A 19,152-nucleotide genomic window follows, 5' to 3' on the forward strand; every position below is an offset into this window, starting at 1 on the left:
TTCCTTCTGAAACTGATCGGGATGAATCACTCATCCTGTTAAATGCCTGATCGTGACTCCAGCTGCAGCGATATGAAATCCCTGGAGTACAGAGCTCTTCTACATCAAGCAATTTTTAATGTAGCAATGTACTCAGATTATTCTATGTGTAATAAATGCAGCAAGTAAATCAAATATATAAAAAAAAGGAAAAACTCCTGGATCTGGTATGCCACAGAGGAAAACACAATGAACCTCTCTTTAAATATCTTTAATGGGATTTTTCCAGAAGTACATGACAAAGCACTGAAATTCTTTTGAGGCAACACTTTGCTAATAACCTAAAAATACAATTTTGAATTGTTTCAAAGATAAAGAGGCAGCTAAAAATATCTTGCTAAATAATCTGGTACAAGAGGCCTTTTCGGATTACTTATGACAGTGATATCTTCAGTGTACAGAGAGATGGAAATGATAGAAAAAGATTCTTTATTGACAGCAGGTATCTGATCTGAGTGGGGGAATGGAGTCTTGCCGAGGACTGATCTCCAAATTGATACCAGCTGCTTGCGCTGATAGCAAGAAAGAAGTTAAATTATCAGCTCAAGAGTGAGGCAGCCAAGACCACCCCAGCTCTAATTAACCCTGAGCATCAGGCGTGGGCATGTCTGCCCTGAAACCAGCACCTGGGAGAGAATTCACTGGGGGTTTGTTCAGTGTCACAAATGTAACAGGGAATGAGTGAATGAATGAGGGAATGGAGTGATGGAGCTCGGACCGTGCGGCAGCGGAAGCTGGAGAGGACCAGGGCGTTCCTTGGAATTCCTGATCCTTTGGGACATGCCCTGCACAGTGCCTGTCAGCTCCTTCCCTGGCTATCTCGTGACAAGGGACACAACTCACCCACCTGAAGCTGCCTCTCGTGTCCCCTCTGTGGCCCTGCCACAGCGGCTCCTGAAACATCTGGGCAGCTCCCACCCTACAATCCCCTCCAGCTGTACCCTGCTGGCTTTTCTACAGGCAAAAGGCTGCTGGGGAAAGGCCTGAAGGGTTTCAGTGTCATCCCAACACCAGCAACTTCATCCCAGATCCTTTTCTACCAGTCCACACTGCTTCACGCCATGGACCCTCTCCTTGCCTCTCAGCATTCCCTGACGGAGCAGGAGCGGGACAGCCTCCCTCAGCCTCGCTCCTTGCACAGCCCCAAACCTCCATCACCAGCACTCACCTCTTCGTAGAACTTCAGCTGAGGGACAGCTTCATCGATCTCATTCATGCAATAGTCTTTAAAGAGCAAAAATCCTGGAAAGAAAACCAGAAAAATCAGAAAAACTTGTCTCATTACGCTGATGACTTGTAAAAAGGCTCATGGAACCACCCAGGTTCCACCACAGACTGTGTAAACCTGTGTGAGCATCCCCAATTGCCAAGGTTTAGGATTCTGATTCCCACCCAGCTCTTCATTTCCAGCACAAAAAGATCCCAAGCCTGCTTCACCTCCCACAGGTGGATTAAGCCCATTACTGCTTCCACCTGCTGAGGATTTTATGAGGCATTTCCATAATGCACCAAAATATCTTCTTCCTCTTCACAGACCACATTTTCTTCCTTTTTTTTTTTTTTTTTTTTACCCCAGTAAAAACTAGATACTATTCATGTTTTGGGTTTTTTTTTTTTGCAAGAGATTTACCTACATTTCACTGATGAAGCACAACCTTTTCTGCACTCCCATTTTAGAATTACCGGTTCATGTTACCTCTAATGGGTTTTATTGCTCAATAAATTACATCAGGGTCCTTACAGTTTGTTTGCAAGTAATTTAGAGCATGACCCCGGCAGGCTGCAGATGAGAATCTTCCATTAGGAGCATTTTAATGCACTGTCACAAGCCTCATCCCATGGAAGCAATGTCTTTCCCTGCCTTTGAGCTGGCACCTGCTACCCTGGAATTTCACGCAGGGATCTGTGTCACAAATGTCCCCATCATTGCCAAACCCACCCAAAGTCCCCCATCTCCCCAGCCAGACCACCTCTCCTTGCCAGTGTGGCTTTTTGAGGACAAAAAGTGAAACTTTGGGAGCTGACTCAAATTCCTTATTCCCCCCGTGATGGAAGCAGCAGCAGCACGGAGCAGAATCCTGCTGAATGGACTGAACTTTTCTAGGACAATGAACCAAAGAAGATTGGGTAATTAAGAGACTGAAGAGTGGCACAAACAGCGCTGAATGCAGTGAAAGAAAAATCCCTGGCCTGGTCCCAGCTCCTGGCTGGGGCCCAAAAAAACCCACAAACAACAAAAAAAACACAACAATAAACCACAAAGACAACTGTGGGAGGAGTGTGAAAATATACCAACACACATTTCCAGCAAGGCCACGCCAAACATTCCAGCCCTGCTTAGTATTTTCCAAACTTTTTAAATTTAATTATGGCAGAGAAAGAAGAGGTTCCCGAGCCCATGGCACAGGGAACAATCAGAGGCTTATGCAGCCACAGGACACACCTCCCCGAGGCCCCTTGGCACTGCACTGCAAAAACCCAGATATACCCAAAATATACAGACTGAGAGCTGGGGCTGTCCAGCCTGGGGAAGAGAAGGTCGTGTGGAGACCTCACAGCACCTTCCAAGATCTGAAGGGACTACAAGGAAGCCAGAGAGGGATTCTGCATCAGGAGCTGGAGTGACCGGACAAGGGGGAATGGTTTCAAACTGAAAGGGAAATTTAGGTGAGATGTATGGAAGAAATCCTTCCCTGTGAGGGTGGGGAGGCCCTGGGCACAGGATGCCCAGAGAAGCTGTGGCTGCCCCTGGATCCCTGGAAGTGTCCAAGGCCAGGTTGGACATGGCTTGGAGCAAGCTGGGATAGTGGAAGGTGTTCCTACCCACGGGACTGGATGAGCTTTAAGGTCCCTTCCAACCCAAACCATTCTGCGATTCTATGACTCAGAAAAATCCAATTAGAGCTTAATGTTCCTCAGACTGGAATTGTTTCTGTTTCGACCTCCCATTCTATCAACAGACCCTGCACTTCCCCTGCAGCACAAAGGAAATCTCCTCCTTTACTGCTGCACTTGGATTAAGTGAAAAATGATCAGCCAGAAACTGCAGCTCTCACATAATGGCACAACGAAGTGACAGATGCAGCATTGAGTAAGTGACAGGAGTTTCAAGAAGTTCAGGGAGTGCTGACGAGGAGCACAATAAGCACAGTTAACAGCACACAGAAAAATAAGCCCAGGAACAGAAAGCAGGAATTAATAAAATGATAGCGTTAAGTAACAGCTAAAAAGAACCAGCAATTATTTATGAAATAAAGATGCTGACAGCTTTGGCTTTAAAGATTCCTTCTGCTATAACTATATAATTTCTGCAACAACCAGATCACTGGTTGTTAAGGGAAAGGAAAAATATTTTTTAAGAGCTTCTTCTGGTAGCACCAAAGTGATGGATGGTATCAATAATACACACACAGAGTGTGAAGCAGCACCCAGCTCCCAGCCTCCTCCTTCTCAGTCTCTGGACAATCATTTTCCCCTTTATCTTTGTATGGACAATCCTAAGAGAAATTTTCCAATTGCCATGGGTTGCACTGATTCTAATTACCAAGGCAAAATATCTTCCAAGGAGGGATAAAAGCCACCTTTGAGGTTTGCAGCTCAGTGTACACCAGAGGCTGAGGAGCAGGGAGGGATGGGGTGGTGGGGAGAGCAGAGTCAGGTGAGGCAGCTCACCTGTGACCAGGTATTCCCAGAGCTCATCCCCAGCTAGACGAGGTCCCTGTCACAAGCTTGGAGGGCACAAGGAGGGGAACTAAGTTAACCCAACCCTTTTAAAAAGAACACAAACGTTTACTTCAGTATTTATTTCAAATAATTATGCTTTTCTAGCATGACCTCAGGAGTTCTGCATGAAATCCCAACTCGAATCAACGGCATCCCTCCACCCCTGGTTTTTGTCTCCAGAATTCAGCCCTTCCCACAATGCTGCTGCTGACCAGCCACACACTCCAGACTCCCCATCACGTTTGTGGCCTCCGCTGGACCGTCTCCAGGAGCTCCTTGCCTTTCCTGAACAGCGGAGACCAGAACTGAACACCACACTCCAGATGTGGCCACTCATCACGATTAAAGCCACCTTCTTCTCATCTCCCAGTTCTGTGGCATTTTCCTGCCCTGCTCCCAGTCTGTGGCACTGCCAGTGTCCCCCCAGGATAGCTGCCACAGGGGCCACCTCCTCCAGCAGTCTAAAGGTCACCTGCAGCCACAACACCACCTCTCCATCCCTGTCAATTAGCTGAGAGCACTGAATAATAAATATAATAAAACAACAACGAGGAACTCCATCATAAAACACTTGGAGAAAACGACTTAACTGGAATTTTATGAGCATCTGATTCAAGTAACCTTTCAACAGGAGTAAATAAAAATCTTATTAAAGCAAACAGGAGCGACTAGGTGAGAGAGCAGAGCTAAAAATAGCCACGTTTAGCCCCGATACAAGTGTTCACAATGTCACTGATTGAAAGGAAGCTGCATCTATTTACAGCAGGCCTGAACGTGGTCCAAAACGCTGATGTAGCCTCTTTCTAGCAGGCAAAATATCAAATTAGAGAACAAAAATATCAAGCTGCTTCCAAATCCTCCCGAAACGTGCTGTGTATAAATACAGAATCCTGACAAACAAAGCAGCACTGACATCTGCACCAGACACGGGCTCCTTTCCCGGCGCTCCGGCCAACGGCTCCCGGGCAGGAAAAGCTTTGGGAATGTCTCTGCAAAGTCTGCAACACAGGGTCTGGCCCTGTTTAGGGCACTTAAAGGTCTCCAATCTAAGTCCCTCCAAGATGTCTCTCGTGATCTTTCTTGCTTGGTGAAGTCAGACAACAGCAAGAAGCCATGGCCAGAGGGACATGTCTCCTCCTGCTCTCCGCAGGACACTGTACCACGGTGGGGGTCAGGGTCTGCTGCCAGGGAACAAGGGACAGGACAAGAGGAAACAGCCCCAAGCTGTGCCAGGGGAGGGTCAGGTTGGACATCAGCAGGAATTTCTGCTCAGAAAGGGTGATCAGGCATTGGAAGGGGCTGCCCAGGGAGGTTTGGAGTCCCCATCCCTGCAGGTGTCCAAGGAATGACTGGACATGGCACTCAGTGCTCTGGGCTGGTGACAAGGTGGGGATTGGTCATGGGCTGGACTTGATGGTCTTGGAGGGCTTTCCTGAGCCAAATGATTTTGGGATTCTGGTGCATCTCCTCCCCAGAAATGTCTCTCATGTAGAACTGCCACAGGACAGCAAAGCTCAACCACCAAACCACAGTGACATTACAGCACAGCTGTGTCTAAATCCAGATGTGGGTGTGTTCAACCTCCTCAAATAGCCCTCGGTGACCTTCAGATCCATCAGTACCAGTAACAGATCTGGGTCACAGACACAAACACTGGGACAAAGTCTACTATTAAACCACATAAAAACTGTAATTCCCACCAGCCTGCAATTGTCACAGAACACCAGGCCAGGTTCAGACTCCTGTTCTGTCCAGTGCCCACGTGGAGCTGCCACAGCACAGGGTAATTGAGGCCACCTGAGAGCTCCAGAACTGAGAGAACCACCAATTTCCCTCTCCAGGAACAAAGATTACCAAGGAAAACTGTGTAGGAATTGTGCCCTGGCAAGATCCAAAACCACAAAAATCCTCCCAACCCAGAAAGCACCACACATTCCACTACTTTTCTTTCCCTAATCTATTCTTTCCTAATTGAGCCTAATGTTCATTCACTTTGTATTAAAAATAATACATTATAACAGACTGAAACATATTCCTGTGCATAGAAAGCAGGGGAAAAGAACAAACTGTATTTCACAAGAGGACGGGCATCCAATGGTGAGGAGAACAGAACAATTTCCCTAGAACAGAACCAAATTGAGCTCAAAATTAGGCTGCAAGTTGCCAGGTAGCTTGTTTAATGACGTCTAGAAATCATTATATGAAAATAAGCTTTGGCTAAAAGGTTTTACGTGTTGTCAAAGGAACTTCTTATTTCCAGGAGTATTTTCCAATAGCTTTTCACCCAGGGAAATCATTGTTCAAGCTTGGTCAGCCCTCCTTCTAAACCAGACTTGTGCATGCCTGAAATTCCTGCAGGGAGAGGAGCAGGAGAGCTGAGCTGCTCCTCCAGCACTGACACTGGGGACACAGTGGAGGGGTATTCACAAATTCTGTGTCAAATCTCAAAAGCTTGAGGTCTGACACAGGTAAAAGCATCTCAAGCAGTGAATATACAGACTTAAAGAAAGCATTCAATTATCATTATTAGGTTGCCCAGAGAAGCTGTGGCTGCCCCAGCCCTGGAAGTGTCCAAGGCCAGGCTGAGCAGGGCATGGAGCAACCTGGGATAGTGGAAGGTGGAACTGGATGAGCTTTAAGGTTCCTTCCAACCCAAAACATTCAGGGATTCTCTGAATATCCTCATGAAATAGTAGTTCTGAACACTGAGCGTGTGATAAATCATTTTTTAAAGCCATGGAGAGAAAAGAATGGGGAAAACTTATCTCAGAACCATATTTACTACAAATCTTTCATATTCTGGTCTCCCTTAACATGCAGATTCCAGCTGACTGAAGCCGAGGATCAAAGGCATTCAACATATCAAAGGTGAAAGAAAAAAGAGCATTTTACACAAGAAAAACCTCCTCTAAAAGATGGAGAAGTAGTAACACTAAACAGAGATACACAAAAAAATTCTAGTTTTTTTAAAAGGACCACTAAACACAGAATTGAAGCACTTCATTTCAATCAATTATTGCAAAGAATGTGATTAAATTCCTTCACTAAGTCTCATCAAGGAATACACAGCATTTGAGGTTTTGTTTTTTCTTCACTTGTAAACAGAAGATAATCTCAGCCCTTTGCAACTGGTAATAGAAGGTTCCAGCAAGCTGTGAGCAAGCTAACAACCAGGAGCAGCTAAAAACCCTCATGGTGGTGGGATTGGGGTCTGTTGTCTCTGTTCTTTCCCCACATCAAAATTCAGGCCCTATGAAGGACGTGAAAGTTGTTATTTTCCTGACCGGTATTTTTCCATTATACAACATTTTAAAATTAATTACGTAACACAAACCAACATCCCTTTATTACTGAGAATCCCACTTTTCTTTCTGCCCTGCTCCAAGCTATGAACTTCACTGTTACCAATTACTGAACACACAAACTACACTGGGAGCTGCAGTTCTGCTCCTCAGGAAGGGCCTAGATCCAGGTATGGCTTTCAGGTGGCAGCAAGGTGATGGGATCATTTGATGAAGACATGGAGTAATTCCACAACAGAAGGGTGTTCTCAAGTTCCTGGTGCCAGTATTTGCCTCAGCAAGCTCTGCTCAGTATCTGAACCACTGTGAAGAGCCAAATTGTTCAGCCAGAGCATCGAGGAACTGTTGTGCTGTGGTCAAAATCAAAACACAAAGCCAGCAGTATTCAGTTGGTAAATACACACAGCACTTAGGTAAAGAGCAGCAAAACCACTAAAACAACAGTGACAGAGCCCAGCTGATTCTCCTACAGGAATTTCTGAGCCTTCCTCTGGTTCATTCTGGCGCTCTGAGAAAGCTGCTGTGAGCTGGAGGCTCAGAAACAGATAGTTCTGCTGTTTTTCCTCTTTTTATCACAGAAAGTATGGGCAGAACTACCTAGAAACGTTCAGAAACTGGTTTGCAGATTTTTTGACCCCACCTATCCAACCTCCATGGACACGTGTGACAGCAGGATGGCACAGAGGCCCTGGCTGGACAGGGCACTGTCAGGGAAGGGGGTTTGCCAGGTGTACTGCCCATGTTCTTTTATAGGACAGATGTTGGTATGGACCAATAAAAGCACCTGGAAATGGGATAATTGATAGCCAGAGCTCTCCAGCGCCTCTGCTCTGCAACTCTGACTGCTCCACCCCTTAAATGCACTGCTGAAACTGAGAACACTTAATAGCTCCAGTAATTTAGATTCTACTGACTGGTGCTGGTTCTGAGCTGCTCTGTGGCTGCTGAGTGATCCCACTGAGCGGGATGAGCAGCACTGGCAGGCCCAGAGCATCTGCTTTATTAGTGACACACAGTTATGCAGGTAAAACTCATTAAAGCTGTTGTTATGCCACCTTACAGACCTGGCAAGCTAATATTTCCCTATTTCACAGTGGTGCTCAAAGGCTTAATTAGTCTGTGAACTGTTTCAAGACACATTGATAAAAACTCCATGGGAGTGCAACTCTTTTGGATTGAGTGAGGAATTGCTGGGCGGGAAGAAGTGGAAATCAGGATGGTGTGTGAACAGTGGCAATGCACAAGGAGAAGAATCCACCAGGAATGGGTGAATAAAGCCCAGGTGAGGACAAGCAGAGAAAAACACCACCTTTGGGATGGAAGTCACTTTGCACAGTATTAATCACAAAATATCCAGATTTGGGAGGGACTCACAGGGATCATCAGCCCAGCTCCTGGCCCTGCCCAAACACCCCAACAACCCCACCCTGGGCATCCCTGGCAGCGCTGTCCAAACGCTCCTGGAGCTCTGGCAGCCTCGGGGCCGTGCCCATTCCCTGGGGAGCCTGGGCAGTGCCCAGCACCCTCTGGGGGGAGAGCCTTTCCCTGATCTCCCACCTAAACCTCCCTGACAAAGTTTAAAGCCACGGCAAAGGGAGCTCGAGGAGAGGCTGGAGAGGGCTGAACCAACCACACAGGTCCCCTCTGATAAGAAGGGGATGAATTTTCCTACAGGACTCCAGGGACACACCTCTGGCAGGTGCACAGCAGGGCAGCCGTTTGTGTTTGTTCGCTGGAAGCTTCCTTGGAAACATCCAAGGGAAATGTCATGCAAATAATTTATCATTTGTTCTCTCTATAATAGAGTGATAGTCCTTAACACTCTCTTCTTCTCTCCTATGATACTACTACTTCAGTTCAAAAGTGCCAGTTCGCCTGGAATTCTTGATAATTTAACCCAAAAACCGTATAACTGCACTGCTCTGCTGAGATAAAGACTTTCTCCCCATGCCTTATATCTTGCAAGAACTGTACTGCATATAAATGCTAATCTACCAGGATGTGTACATTATCCATCATGGGACGTTCCAGATGATAGGGTATATATTTTTCCTATTTTAAAGCTCAGATTTAATCTGCAGCTCCCCTGGGAAATCACACAACTCAGCATCTTCAACCCCCCCACAAAGGCAGGCAGGGGGATCAGGCTGCAGCCCAACAAAGAAATGCTCAATTATTTCTCATCAAAAGAAAATCCAAAACGAATACATGCATTTTGATAGTGCCCACGGATACTCTTTATCCCTGACACCAAGACAGACAACTCCAATGCACATAAAATCTACAGCAGGAGCTCCAGCAACACCCCTCGAAACGATCTTCAGTGTAATTCATGCCAAGTATCACTTTATTTTCCCACAAAATAAGAGGGTGTTGAAAGAAATGTAGCTTCCAGTAACACTGAAATTACGACGTAATAAAGAGATCTTAAATCTAACACTCATTTGGTGAAAAACATTGCAAACAGCAAAAAGGACCAACTTCTAGAAGGCTCAGAGTGCAGATTTCTCTATCACTGTCCCCTCACCCCAGTTTGGTACAAGCACAGAATCGTGTGAGGAGCAGAACCCTGTGAAATGTCCCACATGAACGGTTTCTGTTTCAGTTTACAGCCACACAGTTTCCGATGTCTCCTTGTGGTTTGGGTTCTGTGTCGTTTTTAACTGATCACAGAACTGTGCAAGGGCAGAAGGGCTTCCACAGCCCCCCTGAGAACCTCCTGCAGGCTGTCCTCAACCCACGTCCCAGGCTGATCTTGTACTGAAAATTAGAAATACCATGAGGAAGAAGATCAGTCTTTAAACAGCATTTTAAATGTCATTTTTTGTTCGGAAGGCAACTTCCTAATTTTGGTGGTGACTACTTCTGTGTGGTGGCTGCCAGGTCAGAACCAGAACCTCAGAGTAAAACCACTTTGAACAAACAACCTGTGCCCCTGCTTTTACAGAAAACCCACCAAGTTACAATGTCCCTGCTACTTGGCTGGACATTATTTAACATCCAGGTAGCAGAACAGAGCAAAATAATCACAGTGCTCATGATACAGCTAAGAAAAGTCATCCCTGCTCACTTCACAGGTGCTTTTCTTTACTCCTGACCAAGTTTTATTGCCTTCATTGTTATTTCCTCAGAGGACTATTTAATTAGTCCAGAATGCCAACAGCACATACATCTTCTGCTTAAATTAAACAATAGCTTAAATAATGCTCTAGGGAGGCACTTTTCCCAGCCTGTTATTTTTAGGCAGCTCAGGGAGCGTGGTGCCAGCAGAAAGAGGAAGAGCATGAATGTTTTTCTCAACAGATTTTAACTCCTATCTAATGATTAACGCCAAAGCTCTGAAATAATGAAATACGAGTCCATAACTTGAGAAAGAAGCAACAGAAAGCACGATTCACTGCCCCCAAAAAAACCACTGTAGCTGTTCTCACCCTAGTTTCAGTTGGGCTTTTTTTTTTTTTAACAGAAAATTGTCCCTGACCAAGCTGGAGGAAGCAACAGCCAGAAGGGTCAGCTCGAGCACATCTCCCTCGAACTGAGGAGGGCAGGCACAAAAGTCCCTGTGCAGAAGGAGCTACAAAACAGACCAAACGCTCTGGAAGCTCAGCTGAGGAGCTACAGAAGGAACATGATCCATGCTGAGCTGGATCAGGACAATGGGAGCAGGGAAGGTGCTGAGAGCCCCCACAAGCCCCTGTGGGTAGGAAGCAGCACTGATGCAGATGGCAAAATGCTTCTCCTCCCAGCTGGGAAAACTTCCAGCTTGGAGTTGGTTGAGGAGGATATGGAAGACAGTGGAATGAATCACCTCAGAAAGATCATCCCTCACTCTGCCAAAGTGGATGGTAAATAAGGGGGGAAAAAAAAGGTTTGTAACTTTTTACGTCAACTACAAGATGTTTTAATTAGTCTTATTTAATGAAAATATAACTGAGCCACCTTCAGGGGGAAAAAAATGCAAGTTACTTCCTAGGCAAGGTGAAAAATTTACACTGCAGCAAGACCAGCTGCTGAAACAGCTAAAATATGTCCTGTTCTCATCCTTCCCCCAGACCCAAACCCAACGGCTCTGCGAGAGATGAGAAACTGAGAAGGGTGTGAAGGAACTGCCACGTCCCACCAGCTTCAGGAGATGAGAGCAGCCTGTTTGCCTTCACAAGGGTCTCGAGCACTCACCAGAGAACCCAAAGGCTGAACCCAAGCCAGGCATGGAGCTGTAGGATGCTTTAACATCACATCCCAGGATTTCTAACCCAGCTTCGCTCCCTTCCTCACAGCGCAGTTTGTCTGAAAGCCCGGAGTCAGACACAAGAGTCACCGAGCTGTAACTGGCAGCAAGTTTGCTCCAAAGCATTTAATAACCAGGATAATCCTGTTCTAAAGCAATATTATGATCTAGGAGATTCCTTTGAAGGCCTGGCAGCACGTTGACTGCAGCAGCCCCCGATTTGATCATTTCCCACCTGCCCTCTGAGGGCAGGGGCTCCCCAAGTGTCCCCACCCCACAGGGCAAGGGGTACATGACAAGGACTCCACGTGCAATTTTAATGCAGTTGTGAAGCAGAGCGGATTCCACATGTAAATTATGGATATTGGGATACCAGAACCATAGAATGGCTTGGTTTGAAGGGACCTTATAGACCATCTCATCCCCACCCCCTGCCATGGGCACAGACAGCTTCTACTAGCCCAGGCTGCTCCTAGCCCTGCCCAACCTGGCCTTGAGCACTTCCAAAACCTCTCAAAACGTCTCTTTTTCTAAAGAAACTCATAATCTGGTGTTGTAGCAAACAGGATGTGGTGTAAGAAAACCAGCTAAGGTGGTTACGCACTAGGCTTCGAGACAGGCTGTACTTCCCCAAGAGGCTTCTGCTGTGGAGGAAGCAGCCTCTGAAGGAACAGCCGGCTGGGCTGGGCTGCCAGAGCACTCTTCTGGGTGCTTCTATGAGCTCCATGTCCTCTGACTCACCAGGACATTCTTAGAGAGCTCAAGATCTTTCTGGAGCATCACGCAGGGGGCAAACAGCAGCGCCAGCACCAAGGGATGAGAGCAGCTTATTTGCCTTCCTGAGGGAAGAGATGCAAATAGGGGACAGACGCTTGTTTATGCAAATCTGATGGGCGCCTCCAGGCCATTTTCATCCCTGATGAGCTTCCTGCTCTTATCCTGATCCCAAAGGTTTTGGTTTCCAAGCCAGAGCTGTCCCTGTGGCTCCCTGCAGTTGCACACCTGGCAGGAAGGGAATTTGGGCCAACCTTTAGCAGTGGGACCAGGAAAGCACTGACCCTAAAACGATTTTAGGGCTCACCAAGAATAAACACTTGCAGATGATGAGACTAGCACCATAATTAGACACATTCATAGGGAAACATCCAACAGGAACGACTCCACACTGACATCAGAGCCCTTGGATCAGACAGCTGATCAAAGCCTGGGTTTACATTTGACAGGATACTGAAAAACAGAAAAAAAAAACCAGTGACCTGGAGCTGTGAGGAAGAATTTAGGTCTGGGGGAAAAAAAAAAAAAAAAACAACAAACCAGTTCTCATCTAGAGCAGTTGCCAAGGAAAAACTGGGGAGCTCGGTGCAGTTTTATAGTCATTGTGTAAGGATAAAGCAGGGAGTGCTGGATGGCTTCTCAGCTGAGGAAATAACAGCCCAGGAGAGCCGGCAGCAAGGGATGATCCAGCAGAATTACTCAGGAGATCCAGGCTCATGGAGACTCCTTGGAGCAGGAGGAGCCTCCCATGGGTCCCCCCACATGAGCACACCCAGGACCTGCCTCACCTGTGGTCTCACCACATGCCCCCCGGACAAAGAGACAACAAGCAGAACAAAAAAGTGATTAGGCTTTTAATTACCTCCCCATACTTCTTCTCACAGCCCTTTGCATAACGCTTGCCTAAAATTGCAGGTACTTTACCACAAGCAATTATGCTAATGTCTGGAAACAGAGCTAATTGAATGGCAAAGAACAGGCTAGAAAACGCAATCAAATTTAAATGAACAACCACAGTAAGGAAATACTGTATTTTCCAGCGCAATGCAAAGTCTGCTGTGAAGAACAGTCGTGTTTAGCTTTAATCTTTTTTTTTTTTAAATTCCATTCGAAATCCTGTTTCAGCTTCAGAATTAACCGAAACTCCTGCACAGCATTCACAGAACTGCTTCTCATTTCCAGGTAATCCAGGCCAAGTACTGCTCTGACTGTACCCGGGGAGAAGAGGAGGAAACCTCTCCTCTGTGCATAGAAACTCGTATGTTAATGGAACTCTGGGCTCTAAAATTCCAGGTTTAATGGCTACTACCAACATGAGGGGAAAAAAAAGAAAGATCTAATCCTTCCAAGGTTCCAGTTACCTAACTATAATTGCTGTAACTTATCAAAATAACTGCTACAGTCCTCACTGTAACTGGTAATGAGAAGTATTCAATTACATAAATAGAAGTATCCATTACACAGAAGATGGTCTGTTTGACTTCTTTTTTTATAGAGGGGAAAAAGAAAAAAATAACTTCTTCATTTCACTGCCCCCAAAGAGACTCAGCTGAAGTCAGGCTGTGTTTGGTTGCTTAAAATTCCGCTTATTTCGCAACTGCCAGGCTACAGCAAAATATTAATGATTCAGCACAGGCACTGGAGCTGAAGCACACACTGAGGTGTCAGTACAAGCAAACAAGGTATCTGTGCATTTACACAGCAGAAGTTTTGGCCACAATAAAAATTCATAGTTTTAAGCACAAGTACAGACCACACTCCAATTGCTGAACCCTGCTGGAAAGCTCCCTGAGACTTCCAACAGCTCTGAGACCCATTAATGACACTCTGAGACACAAGAACACTGATTGTTTTAATGTGGCAATACCTAAAACTCCCACTCCAGTGAGCTGCACGCTGCCAGGCAAGCAGGAAGGTTTTGGGGCATTTCTGCTCCAGCCTGACGGGAGGCCAGTGAATGCTCAACCAGCCCAAAGACGCCCTCATTGCACCACTTTTCCTGGGAAACCAGGTACTTTGTTCACTACAGTCTCATTTCAGACAGGAATAAAACCACTGACCTCCTCAAGACTTCCCAGCCCGTTCCTCATGTTCCAAGACAGGAGCAGCTGTGCTATCCCAGGCAACCCACTCCTCAAATCTGCTGGACAAAGATCTCACGAGCCCCTCATGACATCCACTCCCTGCTTTATTACCCACACTACCACTACAATTTTAAATTTTATTCATATCCAGATTTTTTTTTTTTTCATTGACACATTAAAGCACTGGAAAATGGACTAACCTCATTTCTGCAACAGCTTTTCTGGTTTTGAATCATGTTCAACCTCACTTCTCCCTTCCACTGCACACATCACACCCTATTTCAATACTTCCCTGTAGGTCAGATTTAACAGACTGTTCAGCAAGGTCTGCTCATTCCCACTGCTCTTTCCTGGACTCTTCCCAGCAGGTCCATGTATATTTTTTTTTAATCCACTGCCAGGATGGACACAACATGCTGCCAGAAGAGGATTATTTCACATGCCTCACTGGCTACAACACTGATTTTATATTTAGTCGTGTGATCCAGCTGAGCCAACACAGCCCAGGGCTGGCTGTCACAGCCAAGTCCCTGCCCCAAGGGTCCCCACGCTGTGCCTGTGAGATTGCTCTGGCACAGGTGGAGAGGAAGAACACTGCTGGATTTCCCCCTGCCCTGGTTTATGGAGTGTTTGTCACCGTGCCCTTGTCCTCGGTGTGTCACAGCAGAACACAGAGGGCTCTTCATCCCAACATTGATGTTGCCATGCAAACTCCCTGGATCCACCTTTCCGTGGAATACTGATTAACTGCTTCACAAGTCCATTTGCCCAGCAGTTTCACCCCCTGCACACTGCAATTTCACCCAGGCTACATTGCCCCGTGCTGCGAGCAAGAACACCATGTCAGAGAGTCAAGACAACACATCTGGGATCTTTTCTCCTACTCCCTTATCAACAGGCTCATTACCTCTGCAAAGAAAAAAAAGTTTAACTGATGTGACACATTACATTGTTGACAAGCCCATACCAAGTAATATAATTTTCTCCTCGATGTTTCCAAATAATTTAATTATTTTCCCTGTAGTTTTCCAGAACCTGAAGTTGACAGACTGCCTTCCTTCGTCTTCTTCCCTTTCACAACATTTCATCTTCTTGAAGACCTCTGTTTCACTAAGTCCTGTCCACTCTCCAGTGTTCTTCAGACAATCTGCAGCACTGATTTCTCAGCAGGCATCACAGAGAAATGTAAAAACCAAACTCATCTTGAAAATCTCCACCTGAGTAACATTTTATTGAGACATGACTTACCAATTTTCTGATGAAAGATCTTGTCAAAGGTTAATTCACCCCTTTCCTCGAGGTATTTCTGCATAACACTGCGGATACTGAAAGAAAAAAAGGGGGAAAAAAAAAGAGGAGTTACTTGAAATTGCTTTTTTTAAACCTTTGAAGAAAAGTCAGGTGGAGCCCTGGCCTGGCCTTGGGTGAGCTGATCCCTGGATACCCTGGTCACCACTTGGGTTCTTTATTCCTGCCTCAGGTTTAGCTTGCACTGTGAAATAACTGCACAAGTCACCCCGAGCTGCCCCAGATCAGCCACACAACGAGCCAACAGCAGCTCCATTAGGCCCCGCTTGGCTGCAGTGCACTTAACATCTACTTTGCCTAATTTATAATGTCACAGTCACTCACTTAAACCACATTAACAAAGATTTCCTTTATTTGTCAAGTAACCTCAATATTCATTGTAATATAATGCCTATAAAAATTTCATATGAGCAACAATACAAGTACATAAATCTTAAAATCAATGCAAGCCAGCAGTGCTGGGCCTTGGTAAAGCAACTCTACTGTCACAGTATCGAGTCAAAATTCCACCAGACTTTCTCTGTTTCCAATTTTAAAATCGATAATTTCCAATTTTAAAATCGGTAATTTCCAGACGTACTATTTATTACTATAATTATACTACTTTTTATTATAATTATACTATTTATTATTATAAAAATAACCTTGAACAAAGTACTCATGCTCTAAACAAGGCCATTAAACATCACTCATATTTCTGCAGCAGCAAAACTGAGCAGCTAATCCTTGCTGACCTCAGGGATGTCGACAAGATGTGCTCACAGGGACCCCATCATCAGGAGTTCTGAGAAATTTCCCAAATACTGACAAACATCTCCTCCATGGAGGGAGGAAAGTATCCACACTCCTCCTCAGAGGAGGACCTGAAGCACGAAGTCTGAATGACCTGACCACAGAAAAGTCTATAATAAAGCCAAGGACTTTGCTGGAAGGCCCTAAACCCCCATGTAGGGAAATATCCTATTAATAGTTTTCTGTGTATCTCCAAGTCCCACATGGAACACGGATCTCTGAACAGTGTGATCCAAAGCGAGAGCTCTGGAGGCCAACCACCACATCAAGTCAGACAAGAACTGGGAGGGCTAAACACTGTTAATCAGGTTTGAGATCATAAATTATTCAGTGACGAACTTGCTGTTTATTTGTTCATTAAGAACTGGGTCTGCTCTCTGTGTATTTTAACAATCTAAACAAAATACTGATTTTAAATGAAGAGGAAGCAGTAAATAAGAGATCGTGGAATCACAGAATGGTGTGGATTGGAAGGAATCTTAAAGAACACCTTGCTCTACCCCCTGCCACGGGCAGGGACACCTTCCACTATCCCAGGTTGCTCCAAGCCCCATCCAACCTGGCCTTGGACACTTCCAGGGATCCAGGGGCAGCCACAGCTTCTCTGGGCACCCTGTGCCAGGGCCTCCCCACCCTCCCAGGGAACAATTTCTTCCTAAAATCCAACCTAAATCTTTTGCCAGCCAGACGTTCCCCTCATCCTTTTGTGCCTACAGAGGACCCACTGGAGATGAACAAGCCTGGCACGAGTTCCCAGAGCCCGCAGCTCCCCCTCCTTGGTGCTGCCATCGCCCCCCGGCACCGTCCCGTTCCCACTGACCACCAGACCAGCAGCAACAGAATAAGCCTTTTTCATAATAATGACATCAAGAAAGCTTTCCTCTGCTCCAACGAGTGCACTGCAAGAAATTACATCAACAGATCTTCAGTCTAGACAATGGGAGAAGAGAATGAAAATTTAACGTGTGACTGAAGCACCCAGGAAAACAGTGATTGTGTAAGGAGCAAACCTGTCCAGCGCCTCCTCCTCTCCCGACATGCCGTACTTCTGGTCTGATGGATAACGCCAAAGGAACAAAATGTCTTTTGCAGCCACAGAATCTGAACAAATCTGTAAAATGATCACAGGCTACAGGAGTCTGCGCTACTTTCTAGCTCCTCAACACTCGCACCCCTTTGAAATCATTGCTACTTATCCATATGAATAAATAGGAATAAATTACATGGAGTGGATTATCACTATCCAGAATAATCACCTCCTAATTCTCACATGGGAGCTACAGGTAGAAATCTTCTGGAGTTCAAAGAACTGACGCAGAGTCCATGTATCCTTCAGAAGGATGGAAAATTCTACAACGGAGCTCAGCACATTCCCCAAACAGGAAGAAAGGTTCCCTCTCTGCTTTAGTCCATTGACTCATCAGTTGCCCTACACGTAAACAATCTGAGATTAAAAGCTGCATTTCACAGAAACGCAGCCATTTCTGAAAAGCTTTCCCTGGCCAGAGATGCCATCAGCACAAACCACGCGCTAATGCAAGAAGTGGCCATTTCTGCACGAGTTCATCTCAGTTCACAGCATGATCCACCTTAATAGCAGCACTCACAAGGAGCAGAAACAAAAGTTGGCTAAAAACAAAACCTAGGGGGACTTCAGAAACAAAAGTACATCCAACTGGACTGCAGCAAAACCTTCTGTTCACGTATTTTTTTCATTCAAAGAGGAAGAAAACACCAAACAACAAAAAGTTCACACTCTGCTTACTGTCCACATACCACAAATCAACTGAAATACCCAAGACAAGTATGTTTAGGGGAAGTCAAAAGTCAGGCCTAAAATTTGGTGAGAAATGCAGCTTGGACTCTGGGCATGCCTTTCTGGGCATCTTCACCTTCACTGAAAGGGTGGTCAGGCATGGGAAGGGCTGCCCAGGGAGGTTTGGAGTCCCCATCCCTGCAGGTGTCCAAACAACGCCTGGACATGGCACTCAGTGCTCTGGGCTGGGTGACAGGTGGGGATCAGGCACACATTGGCATCGATGATCCTGGAGGGCTTTTTCAACCTCAGTGCTTCTGGGATTCTGAAATTGGTGGTTTAACTGGGAGCACGGGGAAGCCCTTTGCCACTGGCCCCAGGGAGATGCCCAGCAGTGCCAGAGTGTGGGCAGCTGGGTGCTCCTGCACCTTTGAGAGCCCCTGGGTGAAGCTGCCCTCAAAGAAGGAGCTGAACAAACACCCCAGGCCTGCAGAGCAGGTTGGAGCACACTGCCTGGCTCAAGCAGGCAAAAGATGACTTATCTGCATCCTCATCAAACCATAAACTCTGTGAGCAGCACAGGTCACTCTAACCTGGTCAGCTCTTCCACCTGCCCAGAAAAGGGATTTATTTCAAGCATGAGCTGAAGAGTCTCTTGAAAGGAGCTTCAAGCTGCATCTTGGAGCTCTAGTTACTCCAGCCTTGATCAAAGAAACCTGCTGAAAAGCAGCCTTCAAGGTTAAACTCCATTCTGGAATTAAACAGCTCTTGCTGTCTATGAGCAGCCTGGCAGGGCACAGGCAGCAGCCGCAGTGCCAAGGTCGGCACAGGCGGAAAATATCTACTTGAAAACATGTCTGAAAAGCTAAGAAGAAAACACATTATGTCCTTTCTAACACAGAAAAGGCCATGTACGGCAAGAGCATCCACGATCCTCCCTCCCAGACGAGTTCCAGCAGGAGCAGCAAACCAGAAGGAGCCTTGGAGAGGAGCTCAGCCAAAGCCAGGACTCGTCTTTGGCTGCCGCACTGGACAACAACAGCCACTCCTGCTGTTCCCCCGGAACAGAGCAGTGACAGCCTGGGACTCTCCAAGGAGAAGCATGCCAAGCAGGAGAAATGAAACTTCTGCTAGGTGTCCGAGTGT

General features: G+C 46.1%; 1 protein-coding gene across 3 annotated transcripts in view; it reads right to left on the bottom strand.

The window, feature by feature from the left end:
• The window catches only part of GRK3 (G protein-coupled receptor kinase 3), a 60,271-nt gene that overhangs the window by 31,141 nt on the left and 9,978 nt on the right, over positions 1-19,152 (bottom strand). For 2 of the 3 annotated variants that reach the window (XM_042034777.1, XM_042034776.1), the window contains exons 2-3: positions 15,399-15,475; positions 1,208-1,281 (exon numbers count right to left, since the gene is read on the bottom strand). In XM_042034777.1, the coding sequence (XP_041890711.1) occupies positions 1,208-1,281; positions 15,399-15,475 (151 nt within the window). Of the gene's footprint in view, positions 1-1,207; positions 1,282-1,575; positions 1,580-15,398; positions 15,476-19,152 lie in introns of those variants that run through there. The other variant, XM_042034778.1, reaches the window with a different exon arrangement.

This window comes from Corvus kubaryi, unplaced genomic scaffold, assembly GCF_017639235.1.
Source record: "Corvus kubaryi isolate FWS band 111438036 unplaced genomic scaffold, C.kubaryi_AGA036_p1.0 37382, whole genome shotgun sequence".
Taxonomy (NCBI): domain Eukaryota; kingdom Metazoa; phylum Chordata; class Aves; order Passeriformes; family Corvidae; genus Corvus; species Corvus kubaryi.